Here is a 21284-nt window from a genome sequence, read left to right as displayed (position 1 = left end):
CTTGCTGGGAAAGGTGAGAGAAAGAAAGGAAGATTCCCAACAAGACAGATTGACACAGTGACTGTAACAATGGGCTCGACCATATCAGAGAAAGTAAAGATGGAGAAGGATAGGGCAAGGCTCAGATATGTTGGTGGCTTGATGGCACCTAACAACAACTTAATAACATAGGAATTATAATTTACAGCAAGTGTGTTAGGGGTTAAAATTGAATCCATGCCCGCCAAGTTTTACATTACATGAGCTTTATATTTATAGTCTGTGTTTCTGAAATTTATAGTGAAAAATATTGGCAGTTTCTTAGATATGACTGTCAATTATCCCCTGTTGCCTAATGCATGTAGTCTATACCAATTTTGGAGAAAGACAGTAAGCAAAGAAGGGAAAGGGCACTAAGAGGGGAATATTGAGAACAGTTAAATATATCGATCTTGATCTAAGGGAGCTCTGGTAGCCTAGTGGTAAGAAGCCGTGCTGCAATCCCAAAGGCACATACTTTGAATCTACTAACTGCTCTATGGGAGAAAGATGAGCAATCTCCTTCCCTGCGCTTTACTGCCTCTGAAAATCTGACGGAGGGTGAGATATGAATCAGTTCTGAGGCACCGGCACATGACAACAACAAATATTTATTTGTGTGTGCATGCTTATGTGTATAGACAATTTTAGTTATGACTATGGTGACTGCCAAAACTAGGCCAGGGGTGGACTGTGGGATAGACCATAAATTACTCATGTATAAGTTAAAATTGAGGCCAAAGAAAGTGAAAACAAGTCCTGAGAAACAAAATATGATCTCGAGTCTATTCCGACTGAATTTCAAAATCATCTTTAGAATAAGTTTGAAGCACAGAACACCAATGACCAAAAACCAGATGAGCTGGGGGATGACATCAAGGATATCATTATGAAGAGAGCAAAAAATCGTTGCAAAAACAGAGGAGGAAGAAAAAACTGAAAAGGATGTCAGAAGAGACTCTGAAAACTGCATGAGAGCACTGAAAAGACAAAACAAAAGGAAAACATGCCAAAGCAAAAACCTAAACAGAAGATTTCAAAGGTAGCTCAAGAAGATAAAGCAAAGTATTATAAAGGAATGCGCAGAGAGTTGGAATTAGAGAATAAAAAGGGAAGAACTTGCTCTACCTTTCTCAAGATAAGAGAAAAGAAAAACAAATTTAATTACTGAGTCACAATATTGAAAGATGTTATTCTGATGGCCTAGTGGCAAGAAGCTGCTCTGTAGTCCCAAAGGCACACAGTTTGGGCCAAGGGAGAAGGATGGGTAATCTCCCTTTCTGTGATTAACTGCCTCAGAAAACCTGCCAGAGACTCAGCTAAGAATCGACTCTGACTACAGTACACAGCAACAACAACAATGGCAATATGTGGAATGACGTAAGAAACATCAAAAGAAGTTGGAGGGAATACACAGAGTCACTGTACCAAAAATCACTGACACTGAAAAATTTCAGAAAGTACCATATGAACAACAATCAACAATTGTTGCTGATGTTAGGTGGATCTTGGCTGAAAGCAGAGAATACCAGAAGAATGTCTATCTGTGTTTCATTGATTATGCAAAGGCATTTGACTGTGTGGATCATAACAAACTGTGGCTGACTCTGAGAAGAATGGGAATCCCAGAACATTTAATTGTGCTAATACGAAACCTATACTTGGATCAAGAGGCAGTAGTCAGAACAGAGCAAGGTAACACTGCATGGTCCAAAATTGGGAAGGGTGTACGCCAGGGATGCATCCTGTCTCCATACCTTTTCAACATGTATGCAGAGCAGATTATCCGAGAGGCTGGGCTCTATGAGGAGAATTGTGGCATCAGGATTGGGGGGAGATCTATTAACAATCTGCGTTATGCAGATGACACAACCCTGCTTGCTGAAACTGAGGAGGACCTCATGCACTTGCTGCGAAGAGTCAAGGACTGCAGCCTTCAGTATGGACTGAGGCTCAATGTCAAGAAGACAAAGATTCTCGCCACTGGACCAATTAGCAGCGGCAGGATGGATGACGAAGAGATTGAGATTGTTCACAGCTTCAGTTTGCTTAGCTCCACAGTTAACACTCTTGGTACCAGCAGTCAGGAAATCAAAAAGCGTATCACGATGGGAAAGTCTGCTGTTAGGGACCTCTCAAAGGTACTCAGGAGCAACAGTGTCTCTCTGGAGACTAAGGTGCACCTGATACAGGCCATGATATTTGCAATCGCTTGTTACGCATCAGAGAGTTGGACAATGACTAGGGAGGACAGAAGGAGAGTGGATGCTTTTGAGCTGTGGTGCTGGAGAAGGGTACTGAATGTACCATGGACTGCCAGGAAAACAAACAGATTTATCTTGGAGAGGATTAAACCAAGCTACTCCCTGGAGGCAAGGATTCTGGGGCTTCGTCTGACATACTTTGGACATGTCGCCAGGAGGGACGGGTCCTTGGAGAGGGACATCAAGCTTGGGAGGGTGGAGGGACAACGCAGGAGGGGAAGACCCTCTATGAGATGGATTGATTCGGTGACTGGGGTAATCGGGATGGGTGTATCAGAGGCGGTGCGGTTGGCGCAGGATAGAGCAGGGTTTAGGGCTGTTGTACATGGGGTCGCTATGAGTCGGAAACGACTCGACGGCACATAACAACAACAACAACAACAACCATATGAACAGGAGCCAATGGTAATGAAGGAGAAAATGGAAGAAATTGAAGGCATTGTCAAAAAATAAGGCCCCAGGAATTGATGGGAAACCAATTGATGCATTTCAACTAACAGATACAGCCTTGAATGTGCTCACTAGTCTATGCTAGGGAATTTGGAGGACAGCTGTCTAGCCAACAGATTGGAAGAGGTCCATACTTGTTCCCATTCCCAAGAAAGGTGATCCAAAAGAATGTGGAAACTATAAAATAATATCATTAATATCACATGCAAGCAAAATACTTCTGAAGATTGTTCAAAAGAGGTTAGAGCAGTACATAGATAGGGAACTTCCAGAAGTTCAAGCAGGATTTAGAAGAGTCTGTGGCAGCTGGGATATCATTGTTGATGTCAGATGGACCTGGCTGCAAGTAAAGAATACTAAAATTATGTGTATTTATGATTTCTTTACTCTGCAAAGGCATTTAACTATGTAGATCACAATATTTATGGCTAACATGGAGAAGAATAGGAATCCCAGAGCACTTAATTGTGCTCATGCAAAACCTATACCTAGACCAAGAGGTTGTTGTGCCAACAGATCAAGGGAACACTACACAGTTTAAAATTAAGAAAGGAGTGTGTCAAGGTTGTATTCTCTTTCCATATTTATTTAATCTGATTGCTGAGCAAAATATTTGAGAAGCTGGACTCTATGAAGAAAAATTGGCATCAAGATCAGGGCACTGTGTTATGCATGTGGCACAACCTTATTTGCTGAAAGTGAAAAGGACTTGAAATACTTGTTGCAGAAGATCAAAGAACACAGCCTTCAATATGGATTACATCTCAACATCAAGAAGACAAAATTTCTTTGTACTGGACCTATAGGCAATATCATAACTGATGGAGAATATTGCAACTTTCGACAACATCATCTTACCTGCATCCACAATCAAAACCCTTGGTACCAGCAGTCAGGAAATCAGGAGACAAAGTGCACTGGGAATGTGTGCAGTCAGGGACCACTCAAATTATTGAGGATTAAAGATGTTAGTTTGCAGACTAAGGTGCATCTGATTCAGGCCATGGTCTTTCTGATCATTTGTTATACATCTGAGAGCTGGACAATGATTACAGATGAAAGATGAAGAATTGATGCCTTTAAGCTGTGGTGTTGTAGAAGAGCACTGAACATCCTAGAGATTCCTAAAAACCAAATGTATCTTGGAGAAAGTGCAGCCAGAATACTCCTTGGAGGCCAAGAAGAAAAAGCATCATCTCACATACTTCAGCCATGTTGCTAGAAGAGGCTGTTCCTTGTAGAACATTATGCTTGGAAAGGTGGAGAACCAGTGAAATTGAGGAAGACCCTCAACCAGGTGAATTGACACAGTGACTGCACAATGAATTCTGGTGTATCAGGACCTGTGAGGATGGCACAGGTTAGGACAGTGTTCAGATTTCTTGTTCACAGGGTTGCTACAGGTTGTATTTGACTCAACAGCACCTAACAACAACAACATGGTGACTGTATTAATAAAAAACAACAAAATATTTGAGATGTCTCTATAAATCAGATATTATTGTGGCGCTTGTGTCTCTGGTTAGTCTTACAATTGAGAATTACTTAGAGGGAAATACTATAGAATCAAAAGTTAATTTCCCTAACTGCACACCATATTTTGAAGTTAATAAGATCCTTAGAGGGAAAAGAACCCCCCAAGGTGTTAAGTTTATGTCAGGAAGAGTTTAATTCTCCCCTCCCTCCTTTGATTTCTCTATAATTCTTTAAGAGTTGAGTTTACAGGAGAGTCAGTATGCTCGTGCTGGGAGTTTCTGTTAATCCATTAAGAGGCTTTATGGCCATTTTTAAGGATTAAAACAGATTGTTCAACAAACCCAAAGTCCACTTCAACAGTTATTCTGGTATTTTATGGGGACAACAAGTCTTATGGTGTTTGAGAAGGTCAAATTATTTTTGTTCTTAGGGGTAGTGACAAGATTTGGAAAAACAAATAGCCCTGCAGACCAAATATTTGTAGAGGATTAGGGGCATATTACTGTTTGGCATGTAGTCTTCCTGACTTCCAAGCTGAATGTCTAATTCCCAAATTCTGTCCAAATTCATTGAACCAAAGATTTAGCTTGGCAAAATGCCACAAAGATAATTTGATATGTTCTTTCCTTTTATTTCTCCCTTCTTCTCTTCTTCCAGTGTTAAAATGATGGAACTAGCCACATAAAAGCAAAGCCAAAAGGTGAATGGTAATTTCTGCAGTCTCTCAATGATACTTAGATCTAGTTTGCTTAGTGGTCTGTTTCTACTGAGTTAAATGTGTGTAACAAACAAAATAACACTTGCACTTTGGTTTTCAGCTGGCAGACAGCATAGAACAACATAAGAAACTCTTCTCTGTTTTTATTATGCAAGAGGAATGATTCAACAAAAGTCATAGTAAATGTGCATGATGCTATACAGATTAGAGATCAGAACTGAAAATTAATTTTAAGTAAATACTAAATAAGTGCTTTCTACTTTGTCATATTCACTTGCTATTATGGCCACCGTGGGTTTCAATAAGATTAGAATCAGTGCATTTATTCTGTAACTATGGAACCACACAAGAAAGGGCTATAGTATGAGAGAAAATCAGCTCTGATGTTTGCCAGCCAGCAAAATTATTTCATTTCTCTAAACATCAGCTGCCACATCTCTAACCAGTATTCAGTAGCTATCAAGTCAATTCCAATTTGTGGCAACACCATTCAAGTCATAGTTGAAAAATGTGCCAAAGGGTTTTCTTTTTTTATACTGGTTTACATACAAAGTTCATAAAATTCGTATATGTTGTTTTTCACACCAGATCTTTACCCTCTCATTTTACCAAGCAGTGGAATAGCTGGGTCATATGGAACAGCTGATTGTTTTTGTGAACAGATAGCCAGGCTTTCCTTTTTAGATGCCTCTGGATAGACTGGAACCTTCAGCCTTTTGGTTAGCAGTTGAGTATGTTAAACATTTGTACCACCTAGGGACTCCTTCATATCTAATAGAACATAGTAATAGCACATACACAGGGTATACTTGCGGATTAAATAAGGATACATTTATGAAATGAGCAAGACATTCCTAGGTATGAGGTATTTTACCTCTATACTGGACTGGATAATGTTCTTTCAAAAGTTTTGCCCTTCCTGAAACCTCAGAGTATTACTTTATTTGCATAGAGAGTTTTTGAAGTAATAATTAAGTAATAAGAATTAAAACTGGAGTAGAGTGGGCTCTTAACTCAATGAGAATGGTATCTATGAAAGAGGAGACACACATAGACTCAAGAGAGAATTTCAGGTGGTGATAAAAACAGAGTTTATATCTGTAGAACAAAGGCCATCATGGATTGTTAGCAACACCAGAACCTAAGAGAAAAGCTCATAGAGAGAGCACGGCCCAGACTTTTGGCCTCTAGAACTGTGAGAGAATGTTTGCTCTGAACCACTCAGTTTATGGTTGTTATTGTAGTCCTACAAATCAGGACATCTTTTCATTTTTTCCCTGGCCCTCTTAAAAAAATCAGATTATTGTTAAAAAAATCAAAAGTAGTCTGGGAGTAGAATGTTTTTTTGGAGCCAGATTGTGGCTACATATCACTGCTCTGCCTCTTACTAGTTGTGAAATGTTGGACACGTTGTTGAATTCTACACCTCATCTGCAAATGAGGATGTTCCTAGTTCTTGACTTTGCAGTTTCCTCATCTGTAAATGGGAATATTAGTAACAGTTACCTCATTTTGGAAAATTCATTTATAACTTGTTATCTGTAATTCTTGTAAAGCTTCCTGCTATTTCTTGATATGTCTATACCTCCTGATTTATTTTACTATTCTACTAAAGGGAATGAAATAGATTTAAGCTATTACAGAACATGAAGTACTTACAAATGGAATGACTTATAAAAATCTGCAGATGTCAAAACCCTATAAAATTGGAGCCCATACTCCATCTCTGATATTTGACTATTTCTAGTTCAATTCTATCCTATCTCTTGAGTTATAATTCTATCTTATCTCTTGAGTCATAGATTTATTTCTTCTCCCTGAGATGTCTATCAAGGCTTTTAGGATATATCCAGCTGCTCCTAGCATTAGAAGAACTTAGTGAAGTGTTTTCATTAATACCAAGGGTTAACAAAATACAACCCTTTGGCAAATATGGCCCATCAACTGTTTTTTGCAAAGAAAATGCCATTGGAACACAGCTTTATTAATTATTTGATGTATTATCTCCTGTAACTTTCAACCTAATATGGCAGAGTTGAGTCATTGTAACAAAGAATATATGGTCTGTAAAGCCTCAAATATTTAATAGCTGGCCCTTTACAGGGGAAAAAAAATGTTTCTTGAGTTTTGATTTACACCCTAGATAGTTCATGATACAACCCTTGTGATGCAAACATGATGCAACTGATTCATGATACAACCCTCTACAAGCAGATTGCATCTAATCACCTCCATTATCCCAGCAGTAAGTACATAGCAGTTGGTCCATCAAAGATGCCAACTAGTCCTGACTCTTGCGGATTAGAAAATGTTTTGAACTGCATGTAGCAGAAAAACGGATTCAAACGTCTCTACTTAAGTAAACTGTTATACTCAAATAAGAACTTCAAAAATGTGACAGGCATATCACCGATTCTTGACCATTTTCTTGGCTCAACTTCATCAGTGTGCTGACTTTCATCTTCAACAATAACTGAAACATGGTTCACTAAACATAGTCAATGGAAGAGAGAATTTTCCATAAAATTTGGGCTATCTATCTAATTGGATCGTCTTTGGTCTCGTGTTCACCTACAGCTCAATAATAGTTACTGGGAAAACACCTGTTTTGGAATGGCTAGTTAATTTTTTTTTTAAGATACCCACTGTCCCTTTACAGTGGCTATAAAGGGAATAGACACCTGCACAAAATTGAAGCTTGATTGGGGAAAAAGAAAGGATAAAAACACACACCTTCAGGGTCACTAATAGTACTCATCATTAGGGCAACTCATTTATTAAGTGCCAAAGAGAATATCAGCTCTGGTTTGTTTGGTTTTTGTGTGTTTTCTTTTCATATGCTGGCTGCTACAGATTGAACTATGTAACCCAACCTCCCAGTTTACGTTTAGGGCCCAACTTCTGGTACTTGGGAACAAGTCTTTATTTGGAAATAGAAATTTTGAAAATGTCTTCATTTAAGCAAACATGAAGTCATACCGGAATATTATCTAATCTATTCTTGTTGTCATTGTTGTTAATCATAGAGTCAGAACCGACCCATAGTTACCCTCCAGCAGGTTTGCAGAGGCAGTTAATTGTATGGAAGTAGATTGCTCATCCTTCTGTCACAGAGCAGCTGGTGGACTCAAACTACGTGCCTGCAGGATTGCAGCACTTGCCACTAGTTCCACCAGAGCTCCCTAATCTAATCCTAGAAATAGTTTATACAAAAAAAGAGATGCAAAGACACAAATAAAGATAGTCATGTGATGAGAGCAATATGCTGTTGTTGCAAGCCAAGGGAGACTAGAAGGTTATAGAGATGAGAAAAACACTTCCCCTAGAGACTGCTGATGGCCTGATAATAATCTGAATTCAGATTAATAACCTCTGTAACTATGAGACAGTAAGTTTCTATTCATGTAAACCACTCAATTTGTGGTTCTTTAAGACGTGAGCCCTAAGAAACTAATGTTGTTGTGTACCCTAGAGTTAGAACCACCCCATAGCTGCCCCTCAGGCAGGTTTTCAGAGGCAGTTAATCGCACAGAAGGAGATTGCTCATCCTTCTCCCATAGAGCAGCTGGTGTCCTGGAATGGCGTACCTTTTTGATTGCAGCACAGATTCTTACCACAGAGGTCAAATAGAAATGACATTGCCTTAAAATAAAGCCCATAGATGAACTGCTGAAATGAATACTCCATTATAATTTGAAGATTTCTTATATTAGTTAATACAATAAAGTGGATATCTAGAATAGTTTGTTTTAGGAAAGAAAGATTAAGTAGAAGTAAAACTTTTTCAATTAGTTATTTTTGAAATAGATATAAAATTCATATAATTTTATGTTTATCTGAGTTCGTCCAATTGTTGTTGTTACTGTTATGTGCCATCGAGTTGTTTGCAACTCATAGCGACCCTATATACAAGAGCCCTAAATGCTGCTCTATCCTCTGCCAACCTCACCGTTTCAAACACATTAATTCCCACCACTCCACTCACAGAATTGATCCATCTCATCGAGGGTCTTCCTCTCCTGCGCTGTCCCTCCACTATCCCAAACATGATGTCCCTCTCCAAGGACCAGTCCCTCCTTGCAACATGCCCAACGTAGGTCAGATGAAGCTTCAGAATCCTTGACTCCAGGAAACATTCTGGCTTTAGTCTCTCCTGGATAAACCTGTTTGTTCTCTGAGCACTCCATGGTATATTCAACACTCTTCTCCAGCACCACAACTCAAAGGCATCAATTCTCTTTCTATCATCCCTAGTCACTGTCCAACTCTCTGATGCATAGCACATAATTGCAAAGACTATAGCCTGGATCAGGTGCACCTTAGTCTCCAGCCTGACTCGTCGCACTTCAATACTCTTGAGAGGTCCCTCACAGCTGACTTTCCCAATGCAATTCATCTCCTGATTTCCTGGCTGCTGTTATCAAGAGTGTTGACTGTGGAACCAAGTAAACAAAAACTGTTAACTATCTCAGTCTCTTCACCATCCATACTGATGCTGCCAATTGTCACAGTGGTGAGAATCTTTATTTTCTTGATATTAAGCTTCAATCCATATTGAAGACTGCAGTCCTTGACCTTCTGCAGCAAGCACTTCAGGTCCTCCTCAGTTTCAGCGAGCAGGGTTGTGTCATCTGTGTAACGCAGGTTGTTGATGATTCTCCCACCCATCCTGATGCCACATTCCTCCTCGTACGGCCCAGCATCTAGGATGATCTGTTCTGCGTACAGATTGAAAAGGTATGGAGACAAAATACATCCCTGACAAACGCCTTTCTTGATTTTGAACCACTCAGTGTCTCCCTGCTCTGTTCTGACGACTGCCTCTTGGTCCAAGTATAGGTTTCACATTAGCACAATCAAATCTTCTGGGATTCCCATTCTTCTCAGAGTCAGCCATAGCTTGTTTTGATCCACACAGTCAAAAGCCTTTGCATAGTCAGTGAAGCACAGATAGACATTCTTCTGGTAGTCTTTGCTTTCTGCCAAGATCCATCTTACATTAGCTATAATATCCATAGTACTATGACCTCTTCTAAATCCAGCCTGCACATCTGGCAGTTCTCTGTTGACTCTATTGTTCCAAACGTTTTTGGATAATTTTCAGCAGAATTTTGCTTGCATGTGATATCAATGATATTGTTCAACAATTTCAACACTCTGTTGGGTCACCTTTCTTTGGAATGGGAACAAATATCGATCTCTTCCAGTCAGTTGGCCAGCTGGCTGTCCTCCAGATTTCCTGGCACAACTTAGTGAGCACATGCAGGGCAGCGTCTGTTTGTTGAAATGAATCAATTGGTATGCCATTAACTCCTGGAGCCTTGTTCTTTGTCAATTCCTTCATAGCAACTTGAACTTCCTCCTTCGTCACCATAAGCTCTTGCTCATATGTTATTTCATGAAATTCCTCTGTGTCAGCCAATTCCTTCTGATACTCTGTGTACTCCTTCCATCTTCTCTTGATACTTCCTGGATCATTTAACATTCTACCCAAACTATCCTTAAGTATTGCCATCCGTGTCTTGAATTTGTTTTTCAACTCCTTCAGCTTAAGAAACACTAAGCGAGTCCAGCCCTTTTGATTTTCTGACTCCAGCTCTCTGCACATTTCATTATAGTATATTGCTTTGTCGTCCCGAGCTGCCTTTTGAAATTTTCTATTCAGCTCTTTGATTTCTTGATTTCTTCCTTTAGCTTTGGCTTCTCGGCGCTCTAATGCAATACTCAGAGTCTCATCTGACATCCATCTTGGTCTTTTCTTCTTCTTTAGCCTTTGTAATGATCTTTTGCTTTCTTCATGGACGATTTTCTTGATATCCTCTCAGAGCTCATTTGGTCTACACTCATTGGTACTCAAGGCCTCAAACCTGTTCTTCCAATATTTGAAAAAAATCTAAGGCACAAAATAATCAACAAAGACTAGTTTGTGCATCTAAACTGTCAGAATATTGTCTCCATTTGCAATCACTATTAATTGGTCAATTTTCAGTGCATTCATTCTTCCCTCTTTTGTCATTACATCAAAATCATCAATAAACCTTGTTCTCTGCACAGAAAATGTAAAATAATCTTCATTTCTGGCAGTCAAAACCTGTGCCTGCTAATCTACCATTCCTTCCTGCTTCATCTGAATCAATATATTTGAACCCCCTGGATGAGCCTAGAAAACCCAGATAGTAGAAAGATGAAGTTTTCCATCCTCTAGAGTTGATTCTGACTCATACGCTATATGACAGACTAGAACTGCCTCTTAGGGTTTTCTTGGCTGTAATCTTTATGAAAGTAGATCACCACTTCTTTCAACCTTACAGTTACTGTTATTGTTGTTGTTAGGTGCTGTTGGTTTAACTACAAGTCATAGTGATTCTGTGAACAGATTAGAACCTTGCCCCATCCTGTGCCAACCTCACAATCTTTGACATGCTAGAGTCCATTGGTATGATCACTGTGTCAAGCCATCTTCTTGACAGTCTTCCTCTTTTGCTGACCCTCTACCTTTTCCAGAAAGATGTCTTTTTCCAAGGATTGACTGCTCCTGAGAACATGCCCATAGTATGTTGTCTTTAAGGAAAACCTTGACTGCATTTCCTTCAAAACATGTTTGTTTGATATTTGGCAATCCATGGTTAGTTTGCCAGGCTCCACAACCAACACTCCTGGCACCAGGAGCCAGGAAATGAAAAGATGATTTGCATTGGGAAAGTCTGCTGGCTGAGACCTCTCCAAAGTACTGAAGAGAAATGATGTCTGTCTGGAGACTAAGATGTGCCTGATACTTGCCATGGTCTTTGCAATTACTTGCTATACATCAGAGAGCTAGACAATGACTAGGAATGACAGAAGGAGAATTGATACCTTTGAGCTGTGGTGCTGGAGAAGAGTATTGAATATACCATGAACTGCTAAGAGAACAAACAGATTCATTCTGGAGAGGGTTAAACCAGGCTGCCCCTTGGAGGCAAGGATTCTGAAGCTTCTTCTGACCTACTTTGAACATATTGTACAGAGGGACATCATGCTTGGGAGGGTGGAGGGACAGCACAGGAAAAGAAAACCCTCAACAAGATGGATTGATTCAGTGACTGGGGTAATGGGAGTAGGTGTATTGGAAACAATAAGAATGGCACAGGATAGAGTAGGGTTTAGAGTCACAATGTAGTAACAGAAGACTCGATGGCACATAACAACAACATGGTATATTCAATACTCTGCCAATACCACAACTCAGAGGCATCAATTCTTCTTTGATCTTTCTTAATCACTACTCAAATTTCAGATGCATACAAAATATTTGAAATACCATGGCTTGGATCAGGCATACCTTATTCTTGCTTTTCAGTACTTTGGAGAAAGAACTCTTTATCCGCAGATTATCCTAATGTTATCCATCTTTTGATATCTTGAGTGCTGTTATCATGAGTGGATCCAAGTAAAATGAAACTGTTTACGATTTAAATCTTTTCTCCATCTATCTTGATGTTTCCTTTTGGCCAAGTGGTGAGGATTCCTCTTTTCTCAACATTGAGGTATAGCCTATATTGTAGTCCTCAGAAAGTGCTTCAAGTCTTCTTCACTTTCTGTAAGCAATGTTGTTTCATCTGCACAACACAGGTTTTTCTTTATGTGTTCCTCCAATCTTGATGCCACATTCTTCTTCAGACAGTCCAACTTCTTTAATTATTTGCTCAGCATTCAGATTGAATATATAGAAAGGATACAATTCTGACATAATTACAATTAATACTTGGAGGTAATTATCAAGCTTTTTGTTGACCTTGGATGCAAAGTCCTTCCACATGCACCCAGAGACAAGTCTTACCTTAACAAATGTCAAGATTCAATGGCTACATGATCTTTAAAGCATAGTTGAACACCAGGCCTAAAATGTTGATTCAATAAAATGTTTACATTCTAACCATTCCATTTTCTTTATCTCTAAGAAAATAAACACATGGTTACCTTTAGGTCTCTATATTAGATCTGTTCCTTCTCTGTATTCTTTAGAACTCTGGCAAAAATGTGATTGAAAAATCTTTCAAAAACACACTAGCAGAACCTGAAGTTGATTTTTGTGGTTCAAAGTAAACAGATGAAAGTACACAATCTGTATTTTTTAACTGTCAAAATCCTTTTCACATTTAAAGGCCACCCTCAAATGTTACCTCCTCTGTGAAATTGTCCCTTCAATTGCCATTTAATTCAGAATTAAAGATGTCTTCTTCTAGAATTCTACAAAATACTAACTTATATTTCTGTATGGTGAAAACTATTATAGTAATAGCACCAACATTTACTTTTGTAGGAAAATCTGTTACACAGAGAAATCTCTTGTGTTGATAGCTGGTGAGGTTGTGGAGAAACTGGAACCCTTATTCACTGTTGGTGAGAGGGTAAATTGGTGAAAGCACTATGGAAGGCAGTATGGCACTTTCTCAAAAAGTTGCAGAAAGAAATATCATTTGTCCCAGCAATTCTACTACTGGGAATATAACCCAAAGAAACCATAACCACCACCCAAGCAGATATATGCACGCTCATGTTTGTCACTGCTTTGTTCACAAGAGCAAAGAGTTGGAAATAACCTGTAGTGTTGTTGTTATGTGCTGTCGAGTTGCCTGTGACTCATAGCGACCCTATGTACAACAGCCCTAAACTCCGCTCTGTCCTGTGCCAGTCGCACTGTCTCTGACACTCCCATCCCAATTATACCAGTCACTGAATCAATCCACCTCATAGAGGGTCTTCCTCTCCTGCGCTGTCCCTCCACCCTCCCAAGCATGATGTCCCTCTCTAAGGACCGGTCTCTCCTCACAACATGTCCAAAGTATGTTAGAGGGAGCCTCAGAATCCTTGCCTCCAAGGAGCCACCCGGTTTAACCCTTTCTAGGACAAATCTGTTTGTTTTCCTAGCAGTCCAAGGTATTCTCAATACTCTTCTCCAGCACCACAGCTCAAAGGCATCAATTCTCCTTCTATTCTCCTTGGTCATTGTCCAACTCTCTGATGCATAACAAGTGATTGCGAAGACCATGGCCTGTATCGGACGCACCTTAGTCTCCAGAGAGACACCATTGCTCTTCAGCACTTTAGAGAGGTCCCTAACAGCAGACTTTCACATCACAATACGTCTTTTAATTTCCTGGCTACTGGTGCCAAGAGCATTGATGGTGTAGCCAAACAAACGAAAGCTGTGAACAGTCTCAATCTCTTCACTATCCATCCTGATGCTGCCAATTGGTCCAGTGGTGAGAATCTTTGTCTTCTTGACATTGAACCTCAATCCATATTGTAGGTTGCAGTCCTTGACACTCTGGAGCAGGCGCTTCATGTCCTCCTCAGTTTCAGCAAGCAGGGTTGTGTCATCCGCATAACGAAGATTGTTGATAAATCGTCCACCAATCTTGACCCCACATTTCTCCTCATAGATCCCAGACTCCTGGATAATCTGTTCTGCATATAGGTTGAAAAGGTATGGAGATAGGATGCATCCCTGGCATACGCCCTTCCCAATTTTGAACCATGCAGTGTTCCCTTGCTCTGCTCTGATGACTGCCTCCTGGTCCAAGTATAAGTTTCACATTAGAACAATCAAGTGTTCTGGGATTCCCATTCTTCTCAGAGTCAGCCACAGTTTGTTATGATCTACACAGTCAAATGCCTTTGCATAGTTAATGAAACACAGATAGACATTCCTCTGGTATGCCCTGCTTTCAGCCAAGATCCATCTAACATCAGCTACAATATCTCTAGTACCCCGACCCCTTCTAAACCCAGCCTGGACTTCTGGTATTTCTCTGTTGATGTGCTGTTCCAGTCGTTTTTGGATAATCTTCAGTAAAATCTTGCTTGCGTGTGAAATCAGTGAGATTGTTCTGTAGTTTCCACATTCTGTTGGGTCACCTTTCTTTGGGATAGGAACAAATATCGATCTCTTCCAGTCAGTTGGTCAAGTGGTCGTTCTCCAGATTTCTTGGCACAACTTGGTGAGCACGTCCAGGGCAGCATCTGTTAACTGAAATATGTCAATTGGTATACCATCTATTCCTGGAACCTTATTTTTTGCCATTTCCTTCAAAGCAGCCTGAACTTCTTCTTTCATCACCATAGGCTCTTGCTCATATGTTGTTTCATGAAATTCTTCTGTGTCTTCCAATTCCTTTCGATACAGTGACTCAGTATATTCCTTCCATCTTCTTTTAATACTTCAGGGATCATTTAACATTCTGCCGAAAACATCCTTGATTATAGCAACTCGAGGTTTGAATTTGTTCTTCAGTTCCTTGAGCTTAAGATATGCTGAGCGAATTTGACCCTTTTGATTTTCTGACTCCAACTCCTTGCATATTTCATTGTAATATTTTGCTTTGTCATCCCTTGCTGCCTTTTGAAATCTTCTATTCAAGTCTTTAGAATCTTGAATTCTTCCCTGTGCTCTGGCCTCTCTGTGCTTTAGTGCAATTTTCAGAGTATCTTCTGACATCCATTTTGGTCTTTTCTTCCTCTTCTGTCTTTGCAATGACCGTTTGTACTCTTCCTGGATGATACCCTTGATATCCTCCCACAACTCATCTGGCCTTCGTTCATTAGTGTTCAAAGCCTCAAATGTGTTCCTGAGATGGCTCTGAAATTCAGGTGGGATAGAGTCAAAGTCATATTTTGGTTGCCTTAGATTTGGTTTAATTTTCCTCAGCTTCTGTAGAACCAGCTCCTGTAGATGACTTTCAAACTGGTCCTAGTGTCATACTGCCAAACAAAAAGAGTTCTTAAATAGGAGGCCTTATCACCTCATTCCTCTTAGCAAATCAACATTCCATCCTTCTGCAGACAACAGCCTTCTGCAGAACCAGCTCCTGTAGATGACTTTCAAACTGGTTCTAGCGCCATACTACTGACCAAAAAGTGTTTTTAAATAGGAGGCCTTATCTCATTGCCTCACTTCTGTTAGGGAATCAACATTCAACTCCTTCCAATCCCAGCTAACAGGCTTCTTTCAAACTGATTGCGGCACCAACCACTATGCTACTAGGACTCCTTAATATAAATCAGGTAATAAAAAATGTTTACAGAATTTAAGTGTAAAGTAGCCCTACTAAGGCAGTATTGAGCGGCTATGAATTTACTTAGACTGTATTTAAAACTCACAGTTGTTATTGTTGTTTGTCATGGAGTCAGAACCGAGTTGAGGAGATTGATCATCTTTCTCTCATGGAGCAGCTTGTGGATTTGAGCGACATGCCTTTGGGTTGGCAGTGCAATTTTTTAACACTAAGCCACAAGTGCTCCCTAAAAATAGTAGAAAAATCTGAGCAATACAAGGAGAAAAGTCAGTTAATAGAAGATTATGCTATCTAAACAAGATCTTTAAGCTTGGGATATAGTGCCTCCCTTGGCTTTCTTTAACAGCATATAAACATCAGTGTCTATAATAAAAATTTCTGGACAATTGTAAATCAAAAGGACCAAAAATCTTTTAATACAGATTAAGCTTATTAAAGGTTTCCCTTGAAACTAATATTGTTAACTAGTAATTATCCCCAGAATATAAATTTGAGTAGTATTTCTGATTGGGTTATGAACAAGCTGACTCTCAGGTGTGGATTTGGGTGCATGTGAGTAATTGAATTAATGACCTCAGGAAAAAAACTGAAAAAAAGAGGGGGTTAAGCCAAAATGTTATTTCTAGGTAAAGTTGTGCTGCAGCCTGATCCCATGAGGAGCTCTAAAGTATCAACTACATTGCAAAGTGAATCCAGCCTTAAGTAAAGGGGTTCCTATACCTGCTAGTCATTGGCTCTGACTTTTCCAGTAGGCTGCAATCATGGCTCTGAAATCCTATGAAGAACTCCAGTTTCCCAAAAACAAGTCCCTAGAAGTAAAAGAAAAATAAAATTCTTTGCCACAGAGTTGATTGTAACTCTTGGTGATTCCATGTGTGTAAAAACAGAAGTGGGCTCCATCATAGGGTTTTCAATTGAAGATTCTTCAGGAAATGGATCAGCAAATCTTTCTTTCAAAGTGACTCTGTGTAAGCCTGAATATTAGCCTTCAAATGTATTAACTACTTACATCATCCAGGGACTCTAACTTGGAAACAGGCAGAAATAGAGGAAGCGCACACACGTAGGTGTAACAAAAGAAAGTGTGAACAACAACTAATAAGAGAAATGCAAATCAACAAACAGAGTTCAATTACTATAGCCAGCAACTATTGATCTTGCTGTATTTTGGAATTAGTCTAAACTCTTCATAATTTTAACTTAATCTTTATAATAACTTTATAAAGTAGCTAATGTTATAATTTCTGCTTTTCAAGTGAGGAAATTAGATTTACCTAGGGAAGCAGTCTGTCTAAGGACACAAGAATTTCATTGTGGAACTGAAATTTAAATCCTAAATGCATGACTCAAGAGTATGTCCTTAAGCACCCTGTCACCTACAACAGGGCTCCATTTCTTCACAGGAAATAAGGAAAGAAGGCAAGAGAAGGAAAATGGGGGGGGGTGTGAAGAAATAAGGACAAATACAGTAATTTACTACCAAATATTATTAAAACTGATGGAAAAAATACTCTGAACCAGGGGAGCTCTGGTGGCCTAGTGGTAAGGAGCTGCAACTACAATCCCAGAGGTGCACGGTTCGAATCCACCAGATGCTCTGCCGGGGAAGGAGGGACAATCTCCTCCTGTACCAGTCAGATCTGATTTGATGGTACACTCACACAAAAATAATAAAATTTTTTAAAAAAATACTCTGAACCAAGTATTATTTATTTACTTCTATGTTTCATACAATGTTGTTATTAAATTGTTTCCTCCTGAAGGTAGTAATTTTTAATTCTCTTGAGAATGTAATCAATAATGATCTTATACCTTCCATAAACTATGTAGCTTTTTGCATTATATTAGAAAAATTATTCACTTTTCATGACTAGACTCTTGTTGTTAGGTGCCGTTAAGTGAAGAACAACTCATAGAGACCCTATGAGTTCTTTGTATCTAAACTTTGTTCTGTCCAGAGCCATCCTCATAATTTCTCACATACTTGAGTCTATTACAGTAATTGTCAATCCATCTGGTTGAGGATCTTTCCCCTCCATCTTTCCAAGCATGATGTCCCTCTCCAAGGAGTAGCTTCTCCTAACAACATGCCTAAAGTATATGAGAAGAAGCTTTGTCATCTTTGCCTCTAAGGAGCACTTCGGTTGCACTTTCTGCAATACATGTGTGTGTTCTTTTGACAGTCCATAGATATTCAGTCCAACACTACAACTCAAAGACACTGATTCTTTTCTGTAACCATTATTCACTGTCCAGCTTTCAGATACATAGGAAATGATTGAAAAGACTAGGACCTGAATCAGGCACACCTTAGTCCTCAAACTGACATCATTGTTCCTCAGTTATTTGGAGACAGCCCTAACTGTTAGACTTTCCCAGTACAATACGTCTCCTATTAAAATATCACTTTTGATTTCTTTACAATTATTTCATCACCACCTGAATTCTACATTATTATGTATTGAACTGTGTTGCCTAAAAAAGCTGTGAATGTGACCTCCTTGCAGGACCTAAATGAGCATATCTCCTTCTCCCACTAGTAAGAATGATTAAGAGAGACAAATTTACCACAAATGGAAGTTTTTATTAAAAGAGAAAATATCTTGCAAGTGGAGATGAGATAGGCCCTAAGGCAAAGCAAACCATATTTCACCCAAGAGCATTTTGTGCAAGGTAGCTATATATTTGGTAAAAGGGAATCAGGTACATACAGCAGCTTTTCCATACCAAGGGTTCTAGGATACCAGGTACCAGTTATGGCAATATGGCCCTCGCTAGAGGCATTCCTTGTTCTACTAACCCATGTAACAACTGTGTAATCCTCTAACAACTATGTTTGAAAATAAGACCTTTAAAGAAGTTATTAATTAGGTTCACATGGTATCATACTGGAGTATGATAGGGCCTAATCTAATATGATCCAAAAACAGACACAGAGAGATGAAATCCTGAGAATATTGAAACTGAGCATTTATAAACAAATAAATGACAAGAATTATGGGAGACCACTAAAAGCAAGCAAGAGGTAAGTGTATGATCCTGTCAACACCTTCATTTCAGATAGAACTATGTGACAAAAACCTGATTTTCTTTTAAGCTACTTCGTTTGTGGTCCTTTGCTTTGGTAGCTCTAGGAAATGGCTGAACAGTCACGGAAAAAGTGCAGTAGTTGAATCAAAGTTTGTTTCTTCAATATTGGCTTAATATCTTGGCCAAGTGGAAAGGAAGACTCTGAGCTCTTACCTATGAAATTAGAAAGAATATTTTCTTATCTTACTAAGACTAAGAAAGCTTATCTCCTAAATCATGTGTGAAGACAATCTTATGACACCTTTTATCCTACAGTAAAAGAAATGCAAACTTCTGGCTGCAGTTCTGGGAGCCATGCTACACAGATGACAACAATGAGGAGGGAATTATCTTTATTTATGCTCCTTTCTTCAGGAGTGAGAGACAACACCAAATATATTTACACATCAGCACAATAGAGACAGCAACTCATTGGATTAAATATTGAAAACTATAATACTCTTTATCTTTCCAAGCATAATGTCCCATTCTAAGGATTAGCCTCTCCTAGCAACACGTAGAAATTATGAGAGGCGATGAAAGATGGAAGGTCAGCAAAAGAGAGGAAGACCCTCAACCAGGTGGATTGATACAGTGACTGCAGCAACAGGCTTAAGTGTATCAGAGATGATAAGGATGGCACAGGATAAAATAGGGTTCAGGTCTGTTGTTCATAGGTCACTAGGAGTTGTACTCAGCTTGATGGCACTTAACAACATCAGAACAATGTTGTGGCCACTCACAATAGATAATCAGCAACTCAGAATGGACCACACAACACTCAGAATGATGTTCTGACCGTTCAGAGTAAATGACACAACCAATCAAAATGGATGTTGCATCCAATTAGAATGATGTTTTGGTTACTTAGATAATGCAACCTACAAGAAAAGATGCTACCTGAAACATGGGTAAAGTCGTACTGTGAGAAATACCTAACGACTGATCCTCTCTACAACTCATGTGAAACCCATTTGTACCATATTGTTAGATTTTCCACACCAAAAAACAGAAACTTATTTCTGAGATAGAATCTTTTCACTTCCAAATTTCCCTCTTTTCCCAACTATGTAGAGGCAATTCCCCAGTAAGACTGATCTGAAAGGGACATTAAAAAGAAGTGATACAATTACGGTTGCATAGTAGAATGTACTTGGGGTGGTGGGAGGAGTGCGGGGGGATTGTGTACCAGGGAGGGAGTCTTTCTTTTACTTTTAAAAGAGAGGAGTGAACTGGGGGGCGGGGGGAGAGGGCTGGGAGGGTAGAGAAGTGCAGCAACGAATGAATGGAAATCTAAATTATCAGTAAATGTTCATTAAAATTATTAAAAAAAGTGATAGCTAATATTTATTGAGCACTTATGTGTCAGGCAGACATATATAATATATATATTGCTTATTCATTACAACATTCCTATGGAGTAAATATTATTACTTTGGGTTTATCACAAACCTGAGGCATAGAGAAATTCAGTAGCTTGCTCACAGTCACAGAGCTAATACATACCAGAGTTCATGCTTATACTTAAATTTGACCATTCTTTATTGTTAGGATCTTGTTGCCAAATAGGCACTCTCAATAACATATTATTATTAGCCCGACCCCATGCTCCCGTTTGACTAAGGGACAAAATGCAAGAGATACATTATAATAGCGGGGCTACTGCTGGGAACTCATGAAGTCACTAGTCTCCAGTGTGGTTTCAGTTAGCTCATTTCTGATCTAAAATTGCTTCAAGCAAGCAGAAGGCAATCAAGAAAGGAACGATAAACAAATATTACCTTATTCTCTTATCCTCCACTTTTTTCAAATATTCATCTCTCTTTAGGACTCCCAGGATCATTTCCTTCTCATGATCTAATAAAAACGACAGATTGATGAACTCCGAGTTCTTAGACATGGTATCGCAGCTGCAGCTCTGAATAGCAGTGCCTAACTGTTCCAGAGAATCAGTCAGCAGTCACAATTTTTTAAGTCCTGCTAGTGACTTCAAGGTCAAGTCAATTTCTGAGAGTGAGGTGATTTTTAGAAGGTCACTGCAGAATTGCCAATGGTGGTTATGTGCTTTTTCAGGCTACCCAAAAAATAGGCTCCACTGGGATTACAATCAAAGAAAGTCATTGTTTCAACAGAAAAGGGTCTCCAAAACCTTTGCTGTGGTGTGCACTCAGGTGGCAACTGAGTTTCACTAATGATACTCAATTTTAATCCTTCAGCAAGCTATACAGGAGG

General features: G+C 39.3%; 1 protein-coding gene across 2 annotated transcripts in view; it reads right to left on the bottom strand.

The window, feature by feature from the left end:
- Window positions 1-20952, bottom strand: part of SYTL5 (synaptotagmin-like 5) — a 267276-nt gene extending 246324 nt beyond the window's left edge. For both annotated transcript variants that reach the window (XM_006897511.1, XM_006897512.1), the window contains exon 1: window positions 20834-20952. In XM_006897511.1, the coding sequence (XP_006897573.1) occupies window positions 20834-20952 (119 nt within the window). The remainder of the gene's footprint in view (window positions 1-20833) is intronic.
- Window positions 20953-21284: the final 332 nt, after the last annotated feature.

Source organism: Elephantulus edwardii, unplaced genomic scaffold, assembly GCF_000299155.1.
Source record: "Elephantulus edwardii isolate Elephantulus edwardi_28Jun2011 unplaced genomic scaffold, EleEdw1.0 scaffold00210, whole genome shotgun sequence".
Taxonomy (NCBI): domain Eukaryota; kingdom Metazoa; phylum Chordata; class Mammalia; order Macroscelidea; family Macroscelididae; genus Elephantulus; species Elephantulus edwardii.
This window is presented reverse-complemented; position numbering and strand designations above follow the sequence as displayed.